Here is a 19,479-nt window from a genome sequence, read left to right as displayed (position 1 = left end):
AATATGAAAAAAGAATTCACTGAAGAGAACAGCTCCTTACAAAGGAAAATTGGACACATGGAAAAGGAAGCACAAAACCTAACTGGGAAAACTGGACAAATGGAAAAGGAAGTACAAAATTTAACTGGTGAAAATAACTCCTTTAAAGGAACAACTGGACAGATGGAAAAGGAGATGCAAAAGTTAGCTAAAGAAAACAATTTGATAAAAATTAGAATTGGGCAAGTAGAAGCTAATAACTCTATGAGACATCACGAATCAGTCAAACAGAATCTAAAGAATGAAAAGGTAGAAGAAAATATAAAATGTCTAGCTGGAAAAACAACTGACCAGGAAAACAGATCGAGAAAAAAATCTAAGGATTATTGGTCAACCAGAAAGTCATGCTGAAAAAAAGAGCCTGGATAATATCTTCCAAGAAATCATCAAGGAAAATTGCCCAGAAGTCCTAGATCCAGAGGGCAAAATAGTCTTTGAAAGAATCCAATGCTCACCTCCTGAAAGGGATCCCAAATTAAAACAACAAGGAATATCATTGCCAAATTCCAGAACAACCAAGTGAAGGAGAAAATACTGCAGGTAGCCAGAAAGAAAAAAATTCAAATACTGAGGAGCTACAGTCAGGATCACACAGGAACTTGCAGTTTCTACATTAAAAGATTGAAGGAAGTGGAATACGGTATTCCATAAGGCAAAGGAGCTGGGACTACAACCAAGGATTAATTACCCAGCAAAGTGGAGCAAAATATTTCAGGCAAGGAGATGGACATTCAATGAAATAAGGGATTGCCAGACCTTCCTGATGAAAATGTCAGAACAAAATAGAAAATTTGATTTTCAAACGGAGGTCTCAAGAGAGCATAAAAAGGTAAACAGGAAAGAAAAACTTGTAAAAGCAGGGGTAGCAATCCTAATCTCAGACAAAGTAAAAGCAGAAGTAGATCTAATCAAAAGAGCCAAGGAAGGAAAATATATCCTGCTAAAAGACACCATAGAAAACAAAGCTCCTAGTAGTATAGCATCCAAATTTTTAGAGAAGTTAAGGGAGTTACAGGAAGAAATAGAGAACAAAACTATACTAGTGGGGGACCTCAACCTCCCCCTCTCTGAACTTGATAAACCAAACCTCAAAATAAACAAGGAAGAAGTCAAGGAGGTGAATAGAGTCTGGATAAGGTAGATATGATAGATCTCTGGAGAAAAGTGAATGAGGATAGAAAGGAACATACCTTTTTCTCAGGGGTACATGGCACACATACAAAAATTGACCAGGCACTAGGCCATAAAAACCTCAAAATCCAATTCAGAAAGGCAGAGATAGTCAATGCATCCATCTCAGATCATAATGCCATAAAACTTATATGTAATCAAAGGCCATGAAAACATAAACCAAAAAATAACTGGAAACTAAACAATCTAATCCTAAAGAATGAGTAGGTCAAATAACAAATCATAGAAATAATCAATAAATTCATTCAAGAGAATGACAATGATGAGACAACCTACGAAAACTTTTGGGATGCAGTAAAACAGTACTTAAGAGAAGTTTTATATTTCTGAATACTTACATGAATAAAACAGAGAAAGAGGAGATCAATGAATTGGATATGGAGCTGAAAAAGCCAGAAAAAGAACAAATTGAAAATCCCCAAGTAAATGCCAAAATACTGAAAACCAAATGAGAGATTAATAAAATTGAAGTTAAGAAAACTATTGAACTAATACATTAAACTAAGAACTGGTTTTATGAAAAAAACTATAAAATTGATAAATTTTGGTCACTTTGATTTAAAAAAAAAAGAAAGAGGAAAATCAAATTACCAGTATCAAAAATAAAAAGGATGAATTCATCTCCAATGAAGAGGAAATTAAAACAATAATTAGAAATTATTTTGTCCAACTGTATGCCCATAAATTTGACAATCTTAGTGAAAGCAACAATCATCAAAACCATCTGTACTGGCTAAGAAATAGAGGAGTAGATCAGTGGAATAGATTAGGTACACAAGACACAGTAATCAATGACTATAGCAGTTTACTTTTTGATAAATGCAAGGATCCCAGCTCCCGGAATAAGAAGTCAGTTTGACAAAAAAAATGCTGGGGAAGCTGGAAAATAGTGAGAAAATGGGCAGAGACCAATGCCTGACACTGTATACCTGAATGAAGTTCAAGTGGGTATACTATCTAGGTATAAAGGCTGATACCGTAAACAAAATAGAGGAGCAAAGAATAGTTTATTTATCAGATTTAGAGAATGGAGGAATTTATGACCAAACAAAAGATAGAGAATCTTATGAAATGTAAAATAGATAAGTTGGATTACACTAAATTGAAAGCTTTTTGTCCAACAAACTTAATGCAACCAAGATTAGGAGGAAAGCAGAAAACTGGGAAAGAATTTTTACAACTACTGTCTGCGATAAAAGGTTCTAAAATATAGAGAGAACTGAGTCAAATTTACAAGAATACAAGCCACTCCACAGTTGATAAATGTTCAAAGCATATAACAGGCAAGCTTTCAGAGGAAAAAAATTAAAGCTATCTACAATCACATGAAAAAATGCTAATGAAAAATCATTAGTAAATCACTAATGATTAGAGAGGTGCAAATCAAAACAACTCTGAGGTACCATATCACACCTATCAGATTGACTAACATGACAAAATAGGAAGATGATAAATGCAGGAGAGTTGGAACACTAATTCATTGTTGGTAGAGCTGTGTGCTGATCTAAACATTTGAGAGAGCAATTTGGAACTATGTCCAAAGGGCTACAAAAAGGTGCATACCCTTTGATTCAGCAATACCACTTGTAGGGCTATACCCGAAAGAGACCATAAAAATAGGAAAAGAACCCACATGTACCAACATATTTATAGCAGCTCTTTATGTAGTGGCCAAGAACTAGAAATCAAGAGGATGCCCATCAATTGGGGAATGGCTGTACAAGTTGTGGTATATGAATGACATAGAGCACTATTTTGTTATGAGAAATGACGAACAGGTGGACTTCAGAAAAACCTGGAAAGATCTACATGAACTGACGCTCAGTGAAGTGAGCAGAGTTAGGAGAACATTATACACAGTAACAGCCACAGTATGCAAGGACTGTTTGTGATGACTGTTACTGTGTAAAATGTTTAAGGAATTGTTTTCTTCAGTGAATTTTTGTCCTTCCTTTTCGAAGCCATTGACTCTTTTGCATGCCTCTTGTTTCATTTCCTAAATTTTCTTCTACCTCTCTTATTTGACTTTTAAAACTTTCTTGATCTCTTACAAGAAGGCTTTTTGAACTCAACACTAATTCATATTCCCCTTTGAAGTTTCATATGTAGGTATATTCATAGTGTGGTCTTCTTCTGAATTTGTATTTTGATCTTCCCTGTCACCAAAATAACTATCATCAATACTCATTTTTGCTTTTTGCTCACCTTGTTTGCCTATTTTCTGTATTTAAAGTTGAATTCTCAACTAACTGGTGGATAGGAAGCACTGCACCAAACTTCCTGTGTTGGGGGCCAGGGGCCTGGTCACTGCCTTTGTGCACTTGGACACAAAAGCACCTTAGAGTGCTGGCTGCTGGAGGCTGTAAGTGTCTGGCAGCTAACTTGATGCTAAGCTGGGGTCCTACTGGTGATATCTGATATGTGCTGATGTCAGGTGGGGTTTTTCTTCATTTCACCATGACTACACTGAAGCACATGAAGTTCTGGCCCCTAGAAGATACATTTTTCCCCTGGACTGTGATGAATCACCTGTGGGTCTGGTAGCAGAAAAGGTCTGACTACCATGGGCTGTGCTGAAGTATGTGGTAGTTCCCTGAGCTGGAGTATGTTGGTTCCCCTGGCTACATTAAGGGGTATGGGGGATCTTGGTGTTGGTGTTTGCCTGCTCCACCACTGTAGGGCTCAGGATCTCCAACTGCTTTGTTGAGGTGGGGCTTACTGCTGCCTTGCTGGGATGCTTCTTGTCCTGGAAAGCTCTCCACTTTTACCCAAGTGAGACTGACCTTTCTTGCTGCTCCTCCAAGTATCCAGACTGCTCCTCTTTGTCTTTCCACTGATCTTGCTGTTCCAGGATTTGTCTTAAGGCACTATTTTATAGTTTTTTCAAGGAGAATTTGGGACAGCAATAGTGATTTACTCATTATCCCATCATCTTAGCTTCTGTTCATAATAGTTACCTTCAATACAGATTGATTGAATCAATATGAAAGTAATTTACTCATTGCTACACCCATCAGGGTGTAGGGTGCATTTGGGGAGGACTAGTACCTTTAGAGTGATGACCGCCGAGCCCTTTCCAGGGCTGTTTTCCATCTCTGGTGTAGACCTACTCCACCCACCTCTCACCTGTGGCTCCAAGAAGCTGCAGGATGCACAGTGGCCACACCATGGTTAACCGTTTCAGCAATGCTAAGGCAACCGATTGCTTATTGTAGGTTGAAGGCAATACCTCCTTAGCTGAACTTTCAACTGAAGAAGAGGTTTTGAGTGCCATTAGGCTCCTCTCATGTGGCAAAGCACCTGGTGCTGATACTATTCTAGCTGAGATTTACAAGGTAGGGGAACCATTGCTCATAGAAAAGTTGACTGAAATTTTCCAAGTTATATGGCAAGAGGAGGTCATCCCCCAGGAGTTCAAGGATGTTCAAGGGGTTTATTATCCATCTCTATAAAGGGAAAGGGAATAGATTGTCCTGTGACAGTCACAGAGGTGTCTCCCTCTTAGTCATTGCTGGCAAGATTCTTTCTAGAGTCCTCCTTAATAGGCTGATCCTTCACCTGGAAGATGGTCTTATACCTGAGAATCAGTGTGGCTTCAGAAAGGGCTGGGGAACAGTTGATATGGTGTTTGCTGCTCAACAACTCTAGGAGAAATGCCAGGAGCAAAACAGAGGTCTGTACACAAGGTTTGTAGATCTGACCAAAGCCTTTGACACTGTCAGTTGTGAGGGCTTATGGAAAATTATGTCAAAATTTGGTTGCCCAGAGAAGTTCATCAATATTGTACATCAGTTTCATGATGGCATGTTTGCCCAGGCTCTGGATAGTGGACAAAGCTCTTGTGCCTTCCCAGTAACCAATGGAGTGAACCAGGGCTGTGTGCTTACTCCCATGCTTTTTAGCATGATGTTTTCAGCCATGTTGTCAAATGCTTTCAATGAAGATGAACATAGCATCAAGGTCAACTACATTGATGATAAATTCTTCAATTTGAAAAGGCTACAAGCCAAGATCAAAGTAGAGGGAGTGTTGGCATGTGATCTTGTGTTTGCAGATGGTTGTGCACTAAATATAGCCTCTGAAGCTGAGATGCAACAAAGGATGGATCAATTCTCTGATGCCTGTGCTAATTTGGGCCTAATAAATAACACCAAGAAAACACAGGTGCTCCATCAACCACCACCACACCATCCATACATGCCATACAAATGTTACAACAAATGGGGAAGTTTTGAATGCTGTGGATAAGTTGACTTACCTTGGTAGTGTACTTTCCAGGGATGTACACATTGACAATGAGACTGATGCACGCATTGTCTGAGCTAGCCCAGTGTTTGGGAGGCTTCAAAGAAAAGTTTGGGAGAGAAGAGGTATTAGACTGACTATCAGACTGAAGGTCTACAGAACCATTGTGCTGACCTTGTTGTATGCCTGGCAAACATAGACGGTCTACCAGTGCCATGCCTGGAAACTGTATCACTTCCATTTGAACTGTCTTAGGAGGATTCTGAAGACCACCTGGCAGGATAAGGTACCAGCTACTGAGGTCCTTGCTTGAACTAAACTGCCAAGCATTCAAACTACGCTTCAGAGAGTGCAACTCCGATGGGCTGGCCATGTTGTTCCAATTCAAAATGTACACTTTTCAAAAAGACTATTTTATGGAGAACTCACATGTGGCAGGCGATCACATGACGGCCAGAAGAAGTGATACAAGGACACTCTCAAGGTCTCTCTCAAGAACTTTGGATTTGATTGTGGGACACGGGAAACACTGGCATAGGACCACTCAGCATGGCATGCCCACATCAGAAAAGGTGCTGTGCTCTATGAGCAAAGCAGAATTGAAACAGCAGAAAGGAAACATCGGGTGTGCAAATTTTATGTAACCACCCCAAATGTTCTCATGGATTATCTATGCCCAATCTGTGGTAGAGAATTTCGAGCTCATATTGGTCTGATCAGCCACAGTCATACTCACTGAAACTTCACTTCATCATGGTGATGTCATTTTTGGTCCTCTTTGAAAACGAAGGACAACAACTAATATGACAAAACTGAGACTTCAAAGAAGATCTGATTCAAAATCCTCTGGTATCTTGGTGAGCTTATCCAGGTGTGATAATATGGATTTCCACGGGAAATAATAGTATATAGACAAGACTGAGGAGCAACCTTCAAAGCATCTCCTGGAGCCAAGTGTTCACCAAAATATTTCTTTTACTTTACTTTGGTCAAAATCTTTGTTTTGTACAGTTCAGGCAGATAAAGCTACAAACTTGGTCTTCTGTGGGACTCCTTAGTGCCACCCACCAGAAGGACTCTGTGATGATCTTGGCTATGGCACTATCTCCAGTACTCTTGTCCCTTAGATGGACTAGGCTGGGGGGACGAGGGGAAAAACCTGTGGCCTTGAGGACACGTGGGGCCTTCTAGGTCCTTTGGTGAAGTCTTTTGACTGATTTGTTCTGTGAAGTTTGGCTTCAGTCAAAGGGCCACACTTGAGGGCCCTATGTGGCCTTGAGGCTACAGAGTCCACATCCCTGGGGTCGTCCATTAAACATCTCCCATTTAGAGGAAGGAAAAAACTGTCCTGCAGAACTGAAGAATAAGCTCATATCCTTTGTTCAAAATTGGTTTTTTGTTCTCTTTTGGTGATTATTGCTTAGAGGTTGCATTCCACTGTGGGAAGTATCTTGTCTCCAAAGTCAGAAGAACTGGGTTGAAATTTAACCTCTGATGTTTATTAGTGATGGGACATGAGTCTCTTTTCCTCTCTTAAGGTGATCAAGTTTCCTCATCTGTAACATGAGGAAGTTGTGACCCATGTGTGCTAAAAACAGGCCTAAAAATGGAGGTGACAGACAATGGTGACAACAGCACCTAATTGCCAAGTTGGAAGAGACCCAGTGGCGTCTCATCCAGTGAGTGCCTCAAGGTACACCCCCCTGTCTCTTCCTCAGTGATGACCTAGTATCTGCTCCAGGACTTTGTGAGGGAATGCATACCTACCTCACACAGGGCAGCCTATGCACCACAGGGACACCTCCAAGGGTCAGGAGTTGATTAATCATCACTTTTACTTCCATTACTCACTGAGGCACTGATTTATTCAGATAGCCTTTTTTTCACCACTATCATTCAAATAGTAATTTTCTAAATTCTTTAGCTCCAATAATTTTGGTCTTAGATCAATGCTACTCTGTTAACTTCACTGAAAAAGAGAATTTTCCACTGGTGTTGATACAGGTATTACATTTTTAAAACAGTACCATACCCCTGAAATATATATTAGGATTGTATCAATGAAAATAACTCATTCTTTTTTAATTAGACCAAATATTAGGAAGTGACCCTTCACTTCCTCAAGTCCTACTAGATAGAAAGGAAAGTTGGGGTGGCGGTGGAAGCAAGCTTTATTTTCTCCCATATGAACCCCATATTTTATACCCCTCCTGACACAAATAGTTCCACAGCACACCCAAAACATGCCAGCTGAGTGGGAGAAATATCCTGTAGTAGATACTCACTTTCAACTCTGGGTTATGACTTAGTGGGGTCAGAAAGATGCTGCTTCCACACAGGTCACCAGGGCAGAGGGAGTCAATGAGAGACCTGGACAGGAAACAAAGAGAAAACATTCAATCTATGCAATTGATTTGCTCCCTACAAAGGAGAGACCTGGGTGCCTTAATATAGAGACCAACACATAGGACACTGTGTTTGTCAAAATTCATTTATTCATTCATTCATTCATGACTACACACATAGCTGATACAATCAAAAACTGAAAGCAATGAAAAAGGAAAGCAAAATCAGGGAGTGGAGAGATTTTTCTTCATGAAAATCTACTTTATTTCCTACAGTCAGACATACTTGGTGAAAGATGGTTTCTTTCCCCCATCTGTCAGTCAAGTGTCAAGGCAACCTCACAATTCCAATCTTACCTTGGCTCAAAACAAGTTCAACTTAGAGCTTCCCAAAAAATAGCAAAGATGGTTCTGCCTGGCTATTTGGCACCTGTTGGGGCATGTCCATGCCAGAAGCTCTGTGCTTGGCACACTTTTCTCTCCCATTCTCCTCATATGAAAAAAATATCCCATAGCCAGTATTTCTCACTGCTGATTAGGTTTTTATAGAGTCTGAATATTTCAAAATCACCCTCATTATTGTTGAAAGACAAATGTTTCATTAACTCACACTTTAAACTGTTCCAAAGACAGCATCTTTCCCTCTGAAAATCATAATTATTGGTCCCTCTCCACAGTCATCACCAGCAAGGGAAAATAAAGGATTGTTTTTCTTAAGAAGTTCTGAAAATAGATGTCCTTGATGCAGAAGATGTTCTTTATAACCTCAATAGAAAGTGGGTATATGGTCATCAAATTGAAATACAGCTTTCAGAAGCTGATCAAAAAACACTAGGCCAAATGAAATCAAAAGAAAGCCACCCTTGTTCTCCAAGTGAACGTAGAAGTTCAAGAAGCCATGGCAGAAGGATTCAAAGTAGAAGTTCTTCTTGGGGAAGAAGCAGGAGGCAATCTGATAGTCTTAAAGAGTCTCTTCATGGGGGCCTTTCTCATTGCCTGTCTAAATCTCTGTCTAACTCATTAAGAAGGCTTTCTCCTGGGCAGAGCTAAGACAGCAGAATAGAATGATGGATATGATCTAGTGCTTTCCCCATAGCCCATAAAATACCTGTAAAAATCAGTCTAAAAAATTCCAGAGCAGCAAAAGCCAGAAAATGACATGGTAAAAGAGATTTTCAGCCCAAGACATCCTGGAAGGTCAAAAGAAAAGATCTATTGCACTGGATTCAGAGCAGAGTTCAATCCAGGCTTGGCTCCATGACACATACAAGACGGGAGCAGGCTTCAGGGAGTGGAATCAGGGGTAGCAGCTGCAGTTCCCAGATTTCTCAATCCACAAATACCAAAGACAGCTTCAAAGGTTAGTAAGAAAGCTTTTCCTCCTGGGTGAGAGGAGAGCATGGTCTGGTCCCACTTCTGGCCCCAGGGCTGCAGCAGCCATTGTGTCAGCAGCATCCACTTTGGGAACCCTCAGCCTAAAGGCCCTGAGGCAATCAAGCAGCTCATGTGGGTCTCAGTTCTGAGTAGTGGTCCTGGGGTAAGGAAGAGTGCTTGTGATAACTATGGAGAAGGAATCCTACTCATAGATCCAGGGAAGAAAAGAACGCTTGCGGTTCCTCACAGACCAGAGAGCAGCCCAGAAGAGCAGTAAACTCCTCTCCCTTGATCGTGCCACCTTGGAGGAACTGAGAACTTACAGGTCCTTAGAGTATACCCTCCACTTGACAAAGGCCTCAAAACTCAAGAAACTGGCTAGGAAAATGCTCAAAAGGGGGGGAAATAAGACTATAGAAGGTTACTTTCATGGTGAACAGGTATGTTCCTCCATCCTTTCAGATGAGAAAGAACAAAGCATACCATCAGAGGAAGACAGAAAAGTCAAGGCTTCTGCATCCAAAACCTCCAAAAAATATACGGTGGTATCAGTCCATGGGAGAACTCAAACAGGATTTTGAAAATCAAGAAAGAGAGGTGGAGGAAAAATTGGGAAGAAAACTGAGAGCAGTGAAAGAAAATCATGAAAAGCAAGTCAACAGTTTGCTAAAGGAGACCCAAAAAAATGCTGAAGAAAATAACCCCTTTAAAAATAGACTAACCCAAATGGCAAAAGAGGTCCTAAAGCCAATGAGGAGAAGAATGCTTTAAAAATGAGAATTATTCAAATTGAAAAGGAGGTTCAAAAGCTCACTGAAGAAAACAATTCTTTAAAAATTAGAATGGAGCAGATGGAAGCTAATGACTTTATGAGAAACCAAAATTACAAAATAAAACCAAAAGAATGAAAAAATAGAAGACAATGTGAAATATCTCATTGGAAAAGCAACTGACCTGGAAAAATAGATCCAGGAGAGACAATTTAAAAATTATTGATCTAACTGAAAGCCATGATCAAAAAAAGAGCCTAGACATCATCTTCCAGGAAATTATCTAGAAAAACTGCTCTGCTATTCTAGACCCAGAGGGTAAAGTAGAAATGGAAAGAATTCACCAATCACCTCCGGAAAGAGATCCCAAAAGGAAAACTCCTAGGAATATTGTAGTCAAATTCCAGAGTTCCCAGGTCAAGGAGAAAATATTACAAGTGTCAAGAAAGAAACAATTCCAGTATGGTGGAAATACAATCAGGGTAACAGAGGATTTAGCAGCTTCTACACTAAAGAATCAATGGGCTTGAAATATGATATTCCAGAAGTGAAAGGTGATAGGATTAAAACCAAGTATCACCTACCCAGCAAAGCTGAGTATAAAACTTCAAGGGAAAAAATGGAATTTCAACGAAAATAAAGGACTTCCAAACATTTTTGTTGAAAAGACTAGCTAAACAGAGAATTTGACTTTCAAATACAAGAATCAAGAGAAGCATGAGAAGGTAAACAGGAAAGAGAAGTTTTATGGAACTCATTAAAGTTGAACTGTTTACATTCCTACATGGAAAGATGTTGTTTGTAACTAATGAGACCTTGTTCAGTATTAGTATTTAGAAGGAATATATATAATACATATATATACAAGCGTATACATATATGTATATATATATGTAGGTATGTATAGGTATGTGTGTATGTATATATTATATATGCGTAGGTTGTATGTGTGTGTGCATGTGTATATATACACATATAGACAGACAGCACAGGGTGAGCTGAATATGAGGCAGAATATCTCAAAAAAATAAAATTTACTGTTGAATGGAATGTACTAGGTGTAAGAGAAAGGGAGAGATAGAATGTAGCAAATCATCTCCAATAAAAGAGGGAAGAAAGAGCTTTTACAATGGAAGGAAAGAGGGGGGAGATGAAAGGAAATAATTGAGCCTTACTCTCATAGGATTTGGCTTAAGGGAGGGAATAACACACACTTCACTGGATATAGAAATCTATTTTACTCTACAGGAAGGCAAGGAGGAAGGGAATAGGAGAGAGAAGATAATAGAACGAAAGCAAAATGAGGAAAGGGACAATCAGAAGCAAACACTATTGGGGGAGGACAGGTCAAGGAAGAGAATGGAATAAATGAAGGGCAGGATAAGACAGAGGAAAATGTGGTTAGTCTTTTACAACTAGTATGGCAGTGCTTTGCATTGTTAAACATGTATGACCTATATTGAATTGCTTATTTTCTCAATGATGGTGGATGAGAAGGGAGAAAGAGAATATGGAACTCAAAGCTTTAAGAATGAATGTTAAAATTTGTTTTAGCATGCAACTGGAAATTAAGCTATACAGGCAATGGAGTATAGAAATACATTTTGCCCTACAGAAAAATAGAGAGGAAAGGGGATGGAAGAAGGGTAGATAATAGAAGGGAGGGCAGACTGGAGGAAGGGGTGCATGGGGTACATGCTGTCCTGGGGTGGAGAGATGTGGAGAAATTTTTGAATTTAAATTCTTTTGGAAATGAATGTTAAGAACTGAAAAATAAATAAATTATATATTAAAAAAGGCATTCTCCCTAAGGAAATCAAGATCCTTAGAAGAAATCTGAGTTCTAGACAACTGTCAAGATCTGATTCCTTACCAAAAAATGGACCACATCTGTGGGAAAATCACAATCAAGTTCACCTCAGAGCCAGACCACCTCAGAGGCAAACTCAAGATCAAATGGAAGACATTTTGATTCCCTAGCAAAACCCCATCAAAATCTCTCCAAAGACACACTAATTCTGAAACTAAAGCATAGTCTCAAAGCTACCATCATAAAAAGAATTGATGAAATAGCATCAGAAGATCTCTCTACATATATGTAGACTTTCATTATGAGACAGAATGTTTGTTAAATAAAATTTTTCATAGCTGTAATGTGGGTCACTATTATTTGGGGCATATAAAGTAGTATAATGCAGATACTATAAACACTAAATTACACTACAAATAATGTTATGCTTCATTTTATGCTAAATGAAACTTCCTTACTGTAATCAGAAAGACCTGAGTTAAAATCTGGTCTCACACATGTAATTACCTATATGACTCTGGGTAAATCACTTAACCTATATCTGCCTCAGTTTCTTCATCTGTAAAATGGGGACAGTAATAGTATCTACCTCCCATTGGTTGTGGTAAGGATAAAATGATGTATTCTTAAAGTGCTTTGCAATCTTTAAAGCCTTACGTAAATGCCAACTATTACTGTTGTTATTATCAGCTTCATAATTTTACATACTAAACACTTGTTCTTTTCCTTTCCATTTCAAAGTGCCTTGATTTTCAAACAATCCTTTCACATGTGTGATAAGAGTACTTTTCAAAGGAAATAAGTGACATTGAAATAATTTATAAATTCATTTCATATAGTCTATATTATTATCTTAAATAATAATGTTACACATTGGTATAGTACTTTCACCTTTTCAAAGTGCTTTTGCATACTTACTTCAAGAATTTACAGGGTTGTTACTTCATTGGGGTGGGTACTCATTTCACTGATGCAGATTGTAATACTTGAAACCTTGATATATTATTCATTAGATACTGTGGTGTGGGAGCAAGCCCCCTGACTCATCCAGGATGGCCTGCTAACACAGGTTCTTACATCTGCTTTTCTAAAAGGAAAGCAAAATTTGGGGGTCAACAATCTTCTTTAATCAAATATACCAACAGAGAAAGCACAAGCAGAGAAGTCCAACAGACAGGGCTTTTAACTGTCTGACCACAAGCAATACATACATCACAGATTAATAGACCAATCCAATTCTCTGATCATTATATACAAACATAGTTACCAGAGATAGAAGCACCAATATCAGCTTTTTCAAAGCTGGAGGGGAAGGGGCCTCCTTAATGGTTACCCAGAGTCTCTTCTGGTCATATCACACCAACATTCTTCCAAAGCATAAGCTTCCAAAGCAAAACCTCACTTAAGAATATATTCACCTTTCAGAGCAGGAGGAAACAACCCTCAAGACCCGGTGCCTCATTAACAATCAACAAATGGTGTGGGCTTTCCTACAAAATAAGCCTCTCCTAATCAAATGTCCCTTAATGGGCTCCACCTAAGGTCTATTAATGGACAGGGGAAGTCTTTAACTAACTTTAACTACATAACAAGACTCCCTTAATCAAGCAACTCTAGTTAACATGACACAAGACTCTAAAGTTTTGTGACCTGATGGTAAATCTTTTGGGCATGACTGTCTCTACATTTAGCTAAGCCAGGCTTGAGATAACAGATCACCAGGACCATCCTTAAAACTTTCAGTTTGACAAGATCCATCAGATCATGTGTTCCACTGTTGCAAAGTTTCCACTGCAGTGTTTTAATCTTATACCAATTTCTGGTATAGTTTTTGCTATCCTTGTTAGCAGTATTCACTATAAAGCCAAGAATTCAAAGAGAAATATTCTTTGCTGAACTCCAAGGTGACCTTATCAAAGAAGACTGAATATCTATTAGTAGGATAATGTAGATTAATTGGCACTAAAATGACAAGCAGTTCTATATGACTTGAGATATAACTTTGTATTTCAGGAGGAATCAGACATGTAATTTCATTGGCATATGGAACTTCTACTGAGGAAACTATTAATACAGATCAGCACTTGGCTCTGCAGTTTGCAGTCAGAGACTTGGATACTTAGACATTAAGCTACTTGCTCACAGTCACGGAGCCAGTATGTGATAGGGATGGGACGTGTATCTCCAGCCTTTGTTTCTCTGAGGCCAGTTCTTTCTACTATGCTGCCTCATTACATAAGGTTGTGTAGCAGGTTGAATTAAAAACTGTAAAAACGACTTCTATAAAAAAAAAATTGAAGTATTTTGAAAATATTCTGCTATCCTCGTTTTCCCAACAGTTAACTTAGTTTTTAGATTCTTTGCTTTTGCAGTTAATAAAATCAAGGACTTTTCTAAAACATATTTCTAGTTTATATTATAGAGAAACTTTTTTGGTGATAGTATTACTTTTGATAATTTATTTTTAAATATCAGCAAGCATTGATTAAGTGCCTACCATGTACCAGACTCTCGGGATACAAAACAACTGACTCTGTGATAAAACAGGGCAGCTAAGATAGTGAGGGAACTAGACATCATGTTGCTTGAGGATCTGTTGAAAGAATGGGTATTTTTTGCCAGAGAAAGTAAAGAATTAGGGGGAACATGAACACAGAATCTGGGATTCACTTTTCTAATTCCCATACTCAAAATGGCAAGTCAGGTCCTCAGAAGGCAACTACTACTTTTCCCCTCAAGATTCTAGGACTAGCCCTGAGAAATTGCTCATGAGCACCCACTAATGTGTTGCCCCATTATTACCAGTTCCTATCACTTAGTCATCCAGACTACTTTTTAGCATTTTTTTCTTTCTGTTTTCAGGTTTGAATGCTCTTGGAATGACTTTGCTTAGAACATTACCTTGCCATACTTTCTTTAACCTGATTTTACTCTCCAATGCATCTTCTGCTTTGTGAGACAACATTGCTCATAATATCCATCAATCCTTTTTATAAGATTTAAAGGTGACTTTATGTTCTAATCTAGTCTTCTCTTTGACAGCCATCTTCTCCATTTGGCAAGTAAGTCACACGTTTGCAGAATAGGGTGATTTCTGGGCTCTTTTGGCATCTTTGTTGTAGCAATTAATTTAGATTGGTTTAATTTCCAAATTATTATTATTGATATCAATGCAATTTCTCTTGTTCATTTCTCAAATAAAATTAAGGGGAGAGAGAGGGATGTATTGGAGAAAGAGAAATAGAGAGGTAGAATGGGTAAATTATTTCACATAAAAAAAGTAAGAAAAAGCTTTTACAATGGAGGGGAAGAGGGGGGAGAGGAGGGGAGGTGAGTGAACCTTACTCTCATCAGAATAGGCTGAAAGAGGGAATAACATACGCATGCAATTGGGTATAGAAATCTATCTCACTTTATAGGAAAGTAGGAGGGGAAGGAGATAAGAGAAGGGGGTGATAATAGGAGGGCAGATTGGTGGAGGAGGTAGTCAGAAGTCAAACGCTTCTGAGGAGGGACAGGGTAAAAGGAGAGAGAGAATAGGGTAAACAGGGGAGGATAAGATGGTGGGAAATGCAGTTAGCAACAGTAACTATGAAAAATATTTGAGGCAGATTTCTCTGATAAAGGACTCATTTCTCAAACATACAGAGAACTGAGTCAAATTTACAAAAATAAGAGCCATTCCTCCATTGATAAATGATCAAAGATGTGATCAATTTTCATATGAAGTAATCAAAGCTATATATAGCCATATGAAAAAATATTTTAAGTCACTATTGATTAGAGAAATGTAAGTTAAACTAATCCCCTCAGACCTATTAGATTGGCTAATAGGACAGAAAAGGTAAACAACAGGAGGGGATGTGGAAAAATGAGACATTAATGCAGTGTTGGTGGAGTTGTAAACTGATTCAACCATTCTATAAAACAATTTGGAACTATGCTCAAAGGGTTATAAAACCCTTTTAACTAGCAATACCACTACTAAGCCTGTATCCCCAAAGAGATAAAAACCAAAAAGGAAAAGTACCTGTGTGTGCATAAATATTTATAGCACCTTTTTTCTGGGGGCAAAGAATTGGAAATTGAGGGATTCCCAGCAGTTGGGGAACAGCTGAACAAGTGGTGGCATGTGATTATATTGGAATACTATTTTACTATAAAAAATGACATGCTCTCAGGAAAATCTGGAAAGACCTGTATGGACTAATGCAGAGTGAAATGTACACACACATGTGCACAAAGTAACAGCAATATTGTAGGATGATCAGCTATGGATGTGTGACCAACACTTTTCATTCTCCTTTGCTGAATCTTCATCCACATCACATGCAAAATTATGGGTGTTTTCCAAGTATTTGTCCTGGGTTCTTTTATATTCTCCCTCTAAATTATTTCTCTTGATGGTTTGATTTCTTCTCATGGATTCAATTATCATCTCTAAGCATATTATTCTCAGAACTATTTGTCCAGATGTAACATCTTTCCTTACCTTAAGCCTCACATCACCAACTGCTTATTAGTCATCTAGAATTGAATGACATGTAGACATCTTAAATGTCCATCATGTCCAAAACTGAACTCATCTCCCCCTCTTCCCCTCTCTTTCTCTCCTACCTTTCTGGCTACAGGTGAGAGTACTACCATCCTTCCAGTCTCCTAGGCTCACAGTCTTCAACTCCTCCTCTCTCAGTCCCCAAAGCCAACTGGTTGCCAAGTCCTATTGTTTCTATCTTCATAAAATCCTTCACTCATCCCCCCTTTTCCCCTCAAAAATTGCCACCACCCTGGTGTTGGTCTTCATTTCTTTGTACCTGGACCATTGCAAGAATCTTCTGGTTGGTCTCCTTACCCCAACTTTCCCCACTTGAGTCCATCTTCTACTCAACTGTGGAGGTCTGACCTAAACCTAAGGTCAATTCATGTCACCTACCCATTCAACTCCTGTGGCTCACTCTCAACTCCGGGAGCAAATAAAAAAAAATGCTCTGTTTGCATTCACAGCTTTGCTCCTTCCTCTCTTTCCAGTCTCCTTACACCTTACTCCATTCCAAGTACTCTGCTATCCAGTGATACTGGTCTCCTGGCTATACCTTGCACAAGAAGATTCATCTCCTGACTTTGTGAAAGTTCACCAGCTGCCACTATCCCTAGAATGCTCTTTTATTCTCTTCTCCATTTCCTGGCTTCCTTCAAGTCCCAGAAAATATCACAGCTTCTAAATGAAGCCTTTCTTGATCCCCATTAATGCTATTGCCTGTCTTCTGTTGATTATCTCCAATTTACCATACTACATATGTGTATGCATGTATACATACATCTGTCTTATATGTATTTAGTTATTTGCTATATTGCATATATGTGTGCATGTACATATATATTATGTGCCTTCATATATATATATACATATATATATGTATACACACACATAGTTGTTTATATAAAGTATTCCCAATAGACCAGAATTGAAAGCAGGGATTGTCTTTGCTATTCTTTTTTATCCTAGGATTTAGCACCATGTATGACACATAGTCAGTGTTTAACAAATGTTTATTAACTTCATGCAGTGAGAAAGACTAGATTGTGGAATATTTCATGCAATGATCTATGTGCAAGAAGTGGGATGATGGATGATTTCCATTGTCAACTGGATGATGAGGAAGAGACTAAATTAAGGTGGCCAACAAGTGACAGCAAGGAATGAGATGAACAGTGTGAGTGCCGCCTGGAGACTCCCAGAATGCCAAAAGACATCCAGGAAGGTATTGGGCACATGAGGCAGATGCTCTGGGAAGGATGTATAGAAGAAGGATGTATAGAAGAACATGGATGAGATCTCATCTCTCACTGTCCCTACACAACTTTCTAGGACTTCCTAAGTTATAGAACATGTGCTCGTTAGCATTGGTTGGGGTATTTTCTTATTAGATCATTCACACCAATGAAATCACAGGTTTGGACATGTAAAGTCATTGCTCACATCAAAAAAATGAAATAGGCTTTGACAAAGTGTGATAAAGAGGAAAATGCAAAGCAATGGGCAAGTCATGAGGATTTCCAGTCACTATAATCAAGAAGCATCTCTTCTTTCAATCCTTTGCCCAACAAATACACAAGACTGTCTTACTACAATGGGCTTCCCTGCCAATGCCAGGCAAGGAAGTTGTTTCCTACACACCTTCGTACTCTGACAACATGTCCCATTATCCTTCACCCAATACCCCTGAATAAATCTGCTCTTGCATGCAAAAGAGTTGCAAGGGTTATCCAACCCATTGAAACTATGAGTAGTTGGCAAAGAACTGTTCAGAGGAACTGCTGAATTCACCATGAAATTGTTTTGTTTTTTTAAATTACAATAGACAAGTGTATTAACAATACTCTTTATTTCCAAAGTTTGTTACTGAATCATCAGATTAATCATGTGGAGTCTGGACCATTATTGCAGAGGGGAACATTAAGAGAGGTCGACATCCCTGCCCCAAAATAAAAGAAAGGGAAGCTACCAATCACGTGATCCTTTCATTTAAATCCTCTTGGAATTTTCCAGATGGTGATTGAGTATAGCAATGATTTCAGAGTAAATTTGAGAATATGTATCATTTCCCCAAACAAAGTCAAAATGATTGTAATGAGGAATAAGTTTTTGATGAATGACGTTTGGAAGTTTGGACAGCAACTGTTTCACATCTTTAGGACCTGAGAGCAAATCCTTTCCACCAAACCAAATAGCTGTCGGTACTTTCACTTTGCTGGTGTCGTAAGGCAGAGGAGTGGACTAAATGAAAAGAAGGAACAAAAATGTAATAGATCCAGCCTAGACCTGCTCAGGAGCCTTCTTCCCCAATGAGGTAAAAAAATCCCTAGACCTGAATCAAGTGATGGGAATGTCCTCTTTCTGACTCTACCCTCCTTTCCATCTTCCCTTAGAAGAGGAAGATGAAGGGGAAGGCAGGAGATCATTAGGAAGGGGAGATGATACAAAACTGCTTTCCGGAGGAAGAATTCCCTCTATTCTGTCCCAGAGCCCAGAAAGAGCTTGGAAGTGTAAGACTCCTGAATGATCATGAATGCCTCCCACGGGGTTTGGACATACTAACAGGAAGCATGTCTTTCCTTGGGTGAAAACAAAAACTCCAACATTCCTTTTCCAAAAGGCTGCAGATCACCTTCATTCCCAATCTTTGTGGCATTTGGTCAGCCTGTCGTTGTTTGCATAGCAAAAGCTGCAATCTTTGCCCTTTCTCCCTTTCTTTCAAGTAGTAGCCTGGACTCCAACTGACCCTCAAGGGGTCCATGGATAGATTGCAAGGGGTCTGTGGACTTGGACAAGAATAAATTACATCTTTCTTTTGATATAATCCATTTTCTTTTAATTCTACACGTATAAAAACAATTTTTGGAGAAGGGAGTCTCATGAGACTGCCAAAGGGGTTTGAAAGGACTGTGGCCCCCTCAAAGAGGTTGCCAATGAACATATCTGTACCTTTCCTAAGAAGGTCCAAGTAGTATCCCCGGCAAGGTTGCTCACTACCCTGCAGACTAAGAAAATGTATCAGGGCATTCTTTCTTCATGCTTTCACACAGTCTGTCCCCAATAGCAGGAATAATTCCTTCTCTTCTCTTCCTCCCAGAATTCTGAGGTTCTTTCAAGGATCAGCTCAAGGCCCTCTTCCTGATCCTTCCACTTGTCAATGCCATCTCC

General features: G+C 39.0%; 2 protein-coding genes across 9 annotated transcripts in view; both read right to left on the bottom strand.

The window, feature by feature from the left end:
* LOC140517582 (gastric triacylglycerol lipase-like) overlaps positions 1 to 12,838 on the bottom strand; it is a 40,978-nt gene extending 28,140 nt beyond the window's left edge. The window contains exons 1-4 of one of the 3 annotated variants that reach the window (XM_072628959.1): positions 12,693 to 12,838; positions 7,761 to 7,845; positions 5,489 to 5,572; positions 4,014 to 4,187 (exon numbers count right to left, since the gene is read on the bottom strand). The gene's annotated coding sequence lies outside the window, so the exon portion shown is untranslated. Of the gene's footprint in view, positions 1 to 4,013; positions 4,188 to 5,488; positions 7,846 to 12,692 lie in introns of all 3 variants that reach the window. The other 2 variants (XM_072628957.1, XM_072628960.1) reach the window with 2 other exon arrangements.
* Positions 12,839 to 12,867: 29 nt separating this feature from the next.
* Positions 12,868 to 19,479, bottom strand: part of LOC140517580 (gastric triacylglycerol lipase-like) — a 109,701-nt gene continuing 103,089 nt past the window's right edge. For all 6 annotated transcript variants that reach the window (XM_072628952.1, XM_072628953.1, XM_072628956.1 and 3 more), the window contains one exon: positions 12,868 to 18,552. In XM_072628952.1, coding sequence (XP_072485053.1) covers positions 18,301 to 18,552 — 252 coding nt within the window. In that variant the 3' untranslated portion in view covers positions 12,868 to 18,300. The remainder of the gene's footprint in view (positions 18,553 to 19,479) is intronic.

Source organism: Notamacropus eugenii, chromosome 1 (genome assembly GCF_028372415.1).
Source record: "Notamacropus eugenii isolate mMacEug1 chromosome 1, mMacEug1.pri_v2, whole genome shotgun sequence".
Classification (NCBI taxonomy): Eukaryota; Metazoa; Chordata; class Mammalia; order Diprotodontia; family Macropodidae; genus Notamacropus; species Notamacropus eugenii.
The sequence above is the reverse complement of the archived record's forward strand: the minus strand, read 5'-3'. Positions and strand labels throughout refer to the sequence as shown.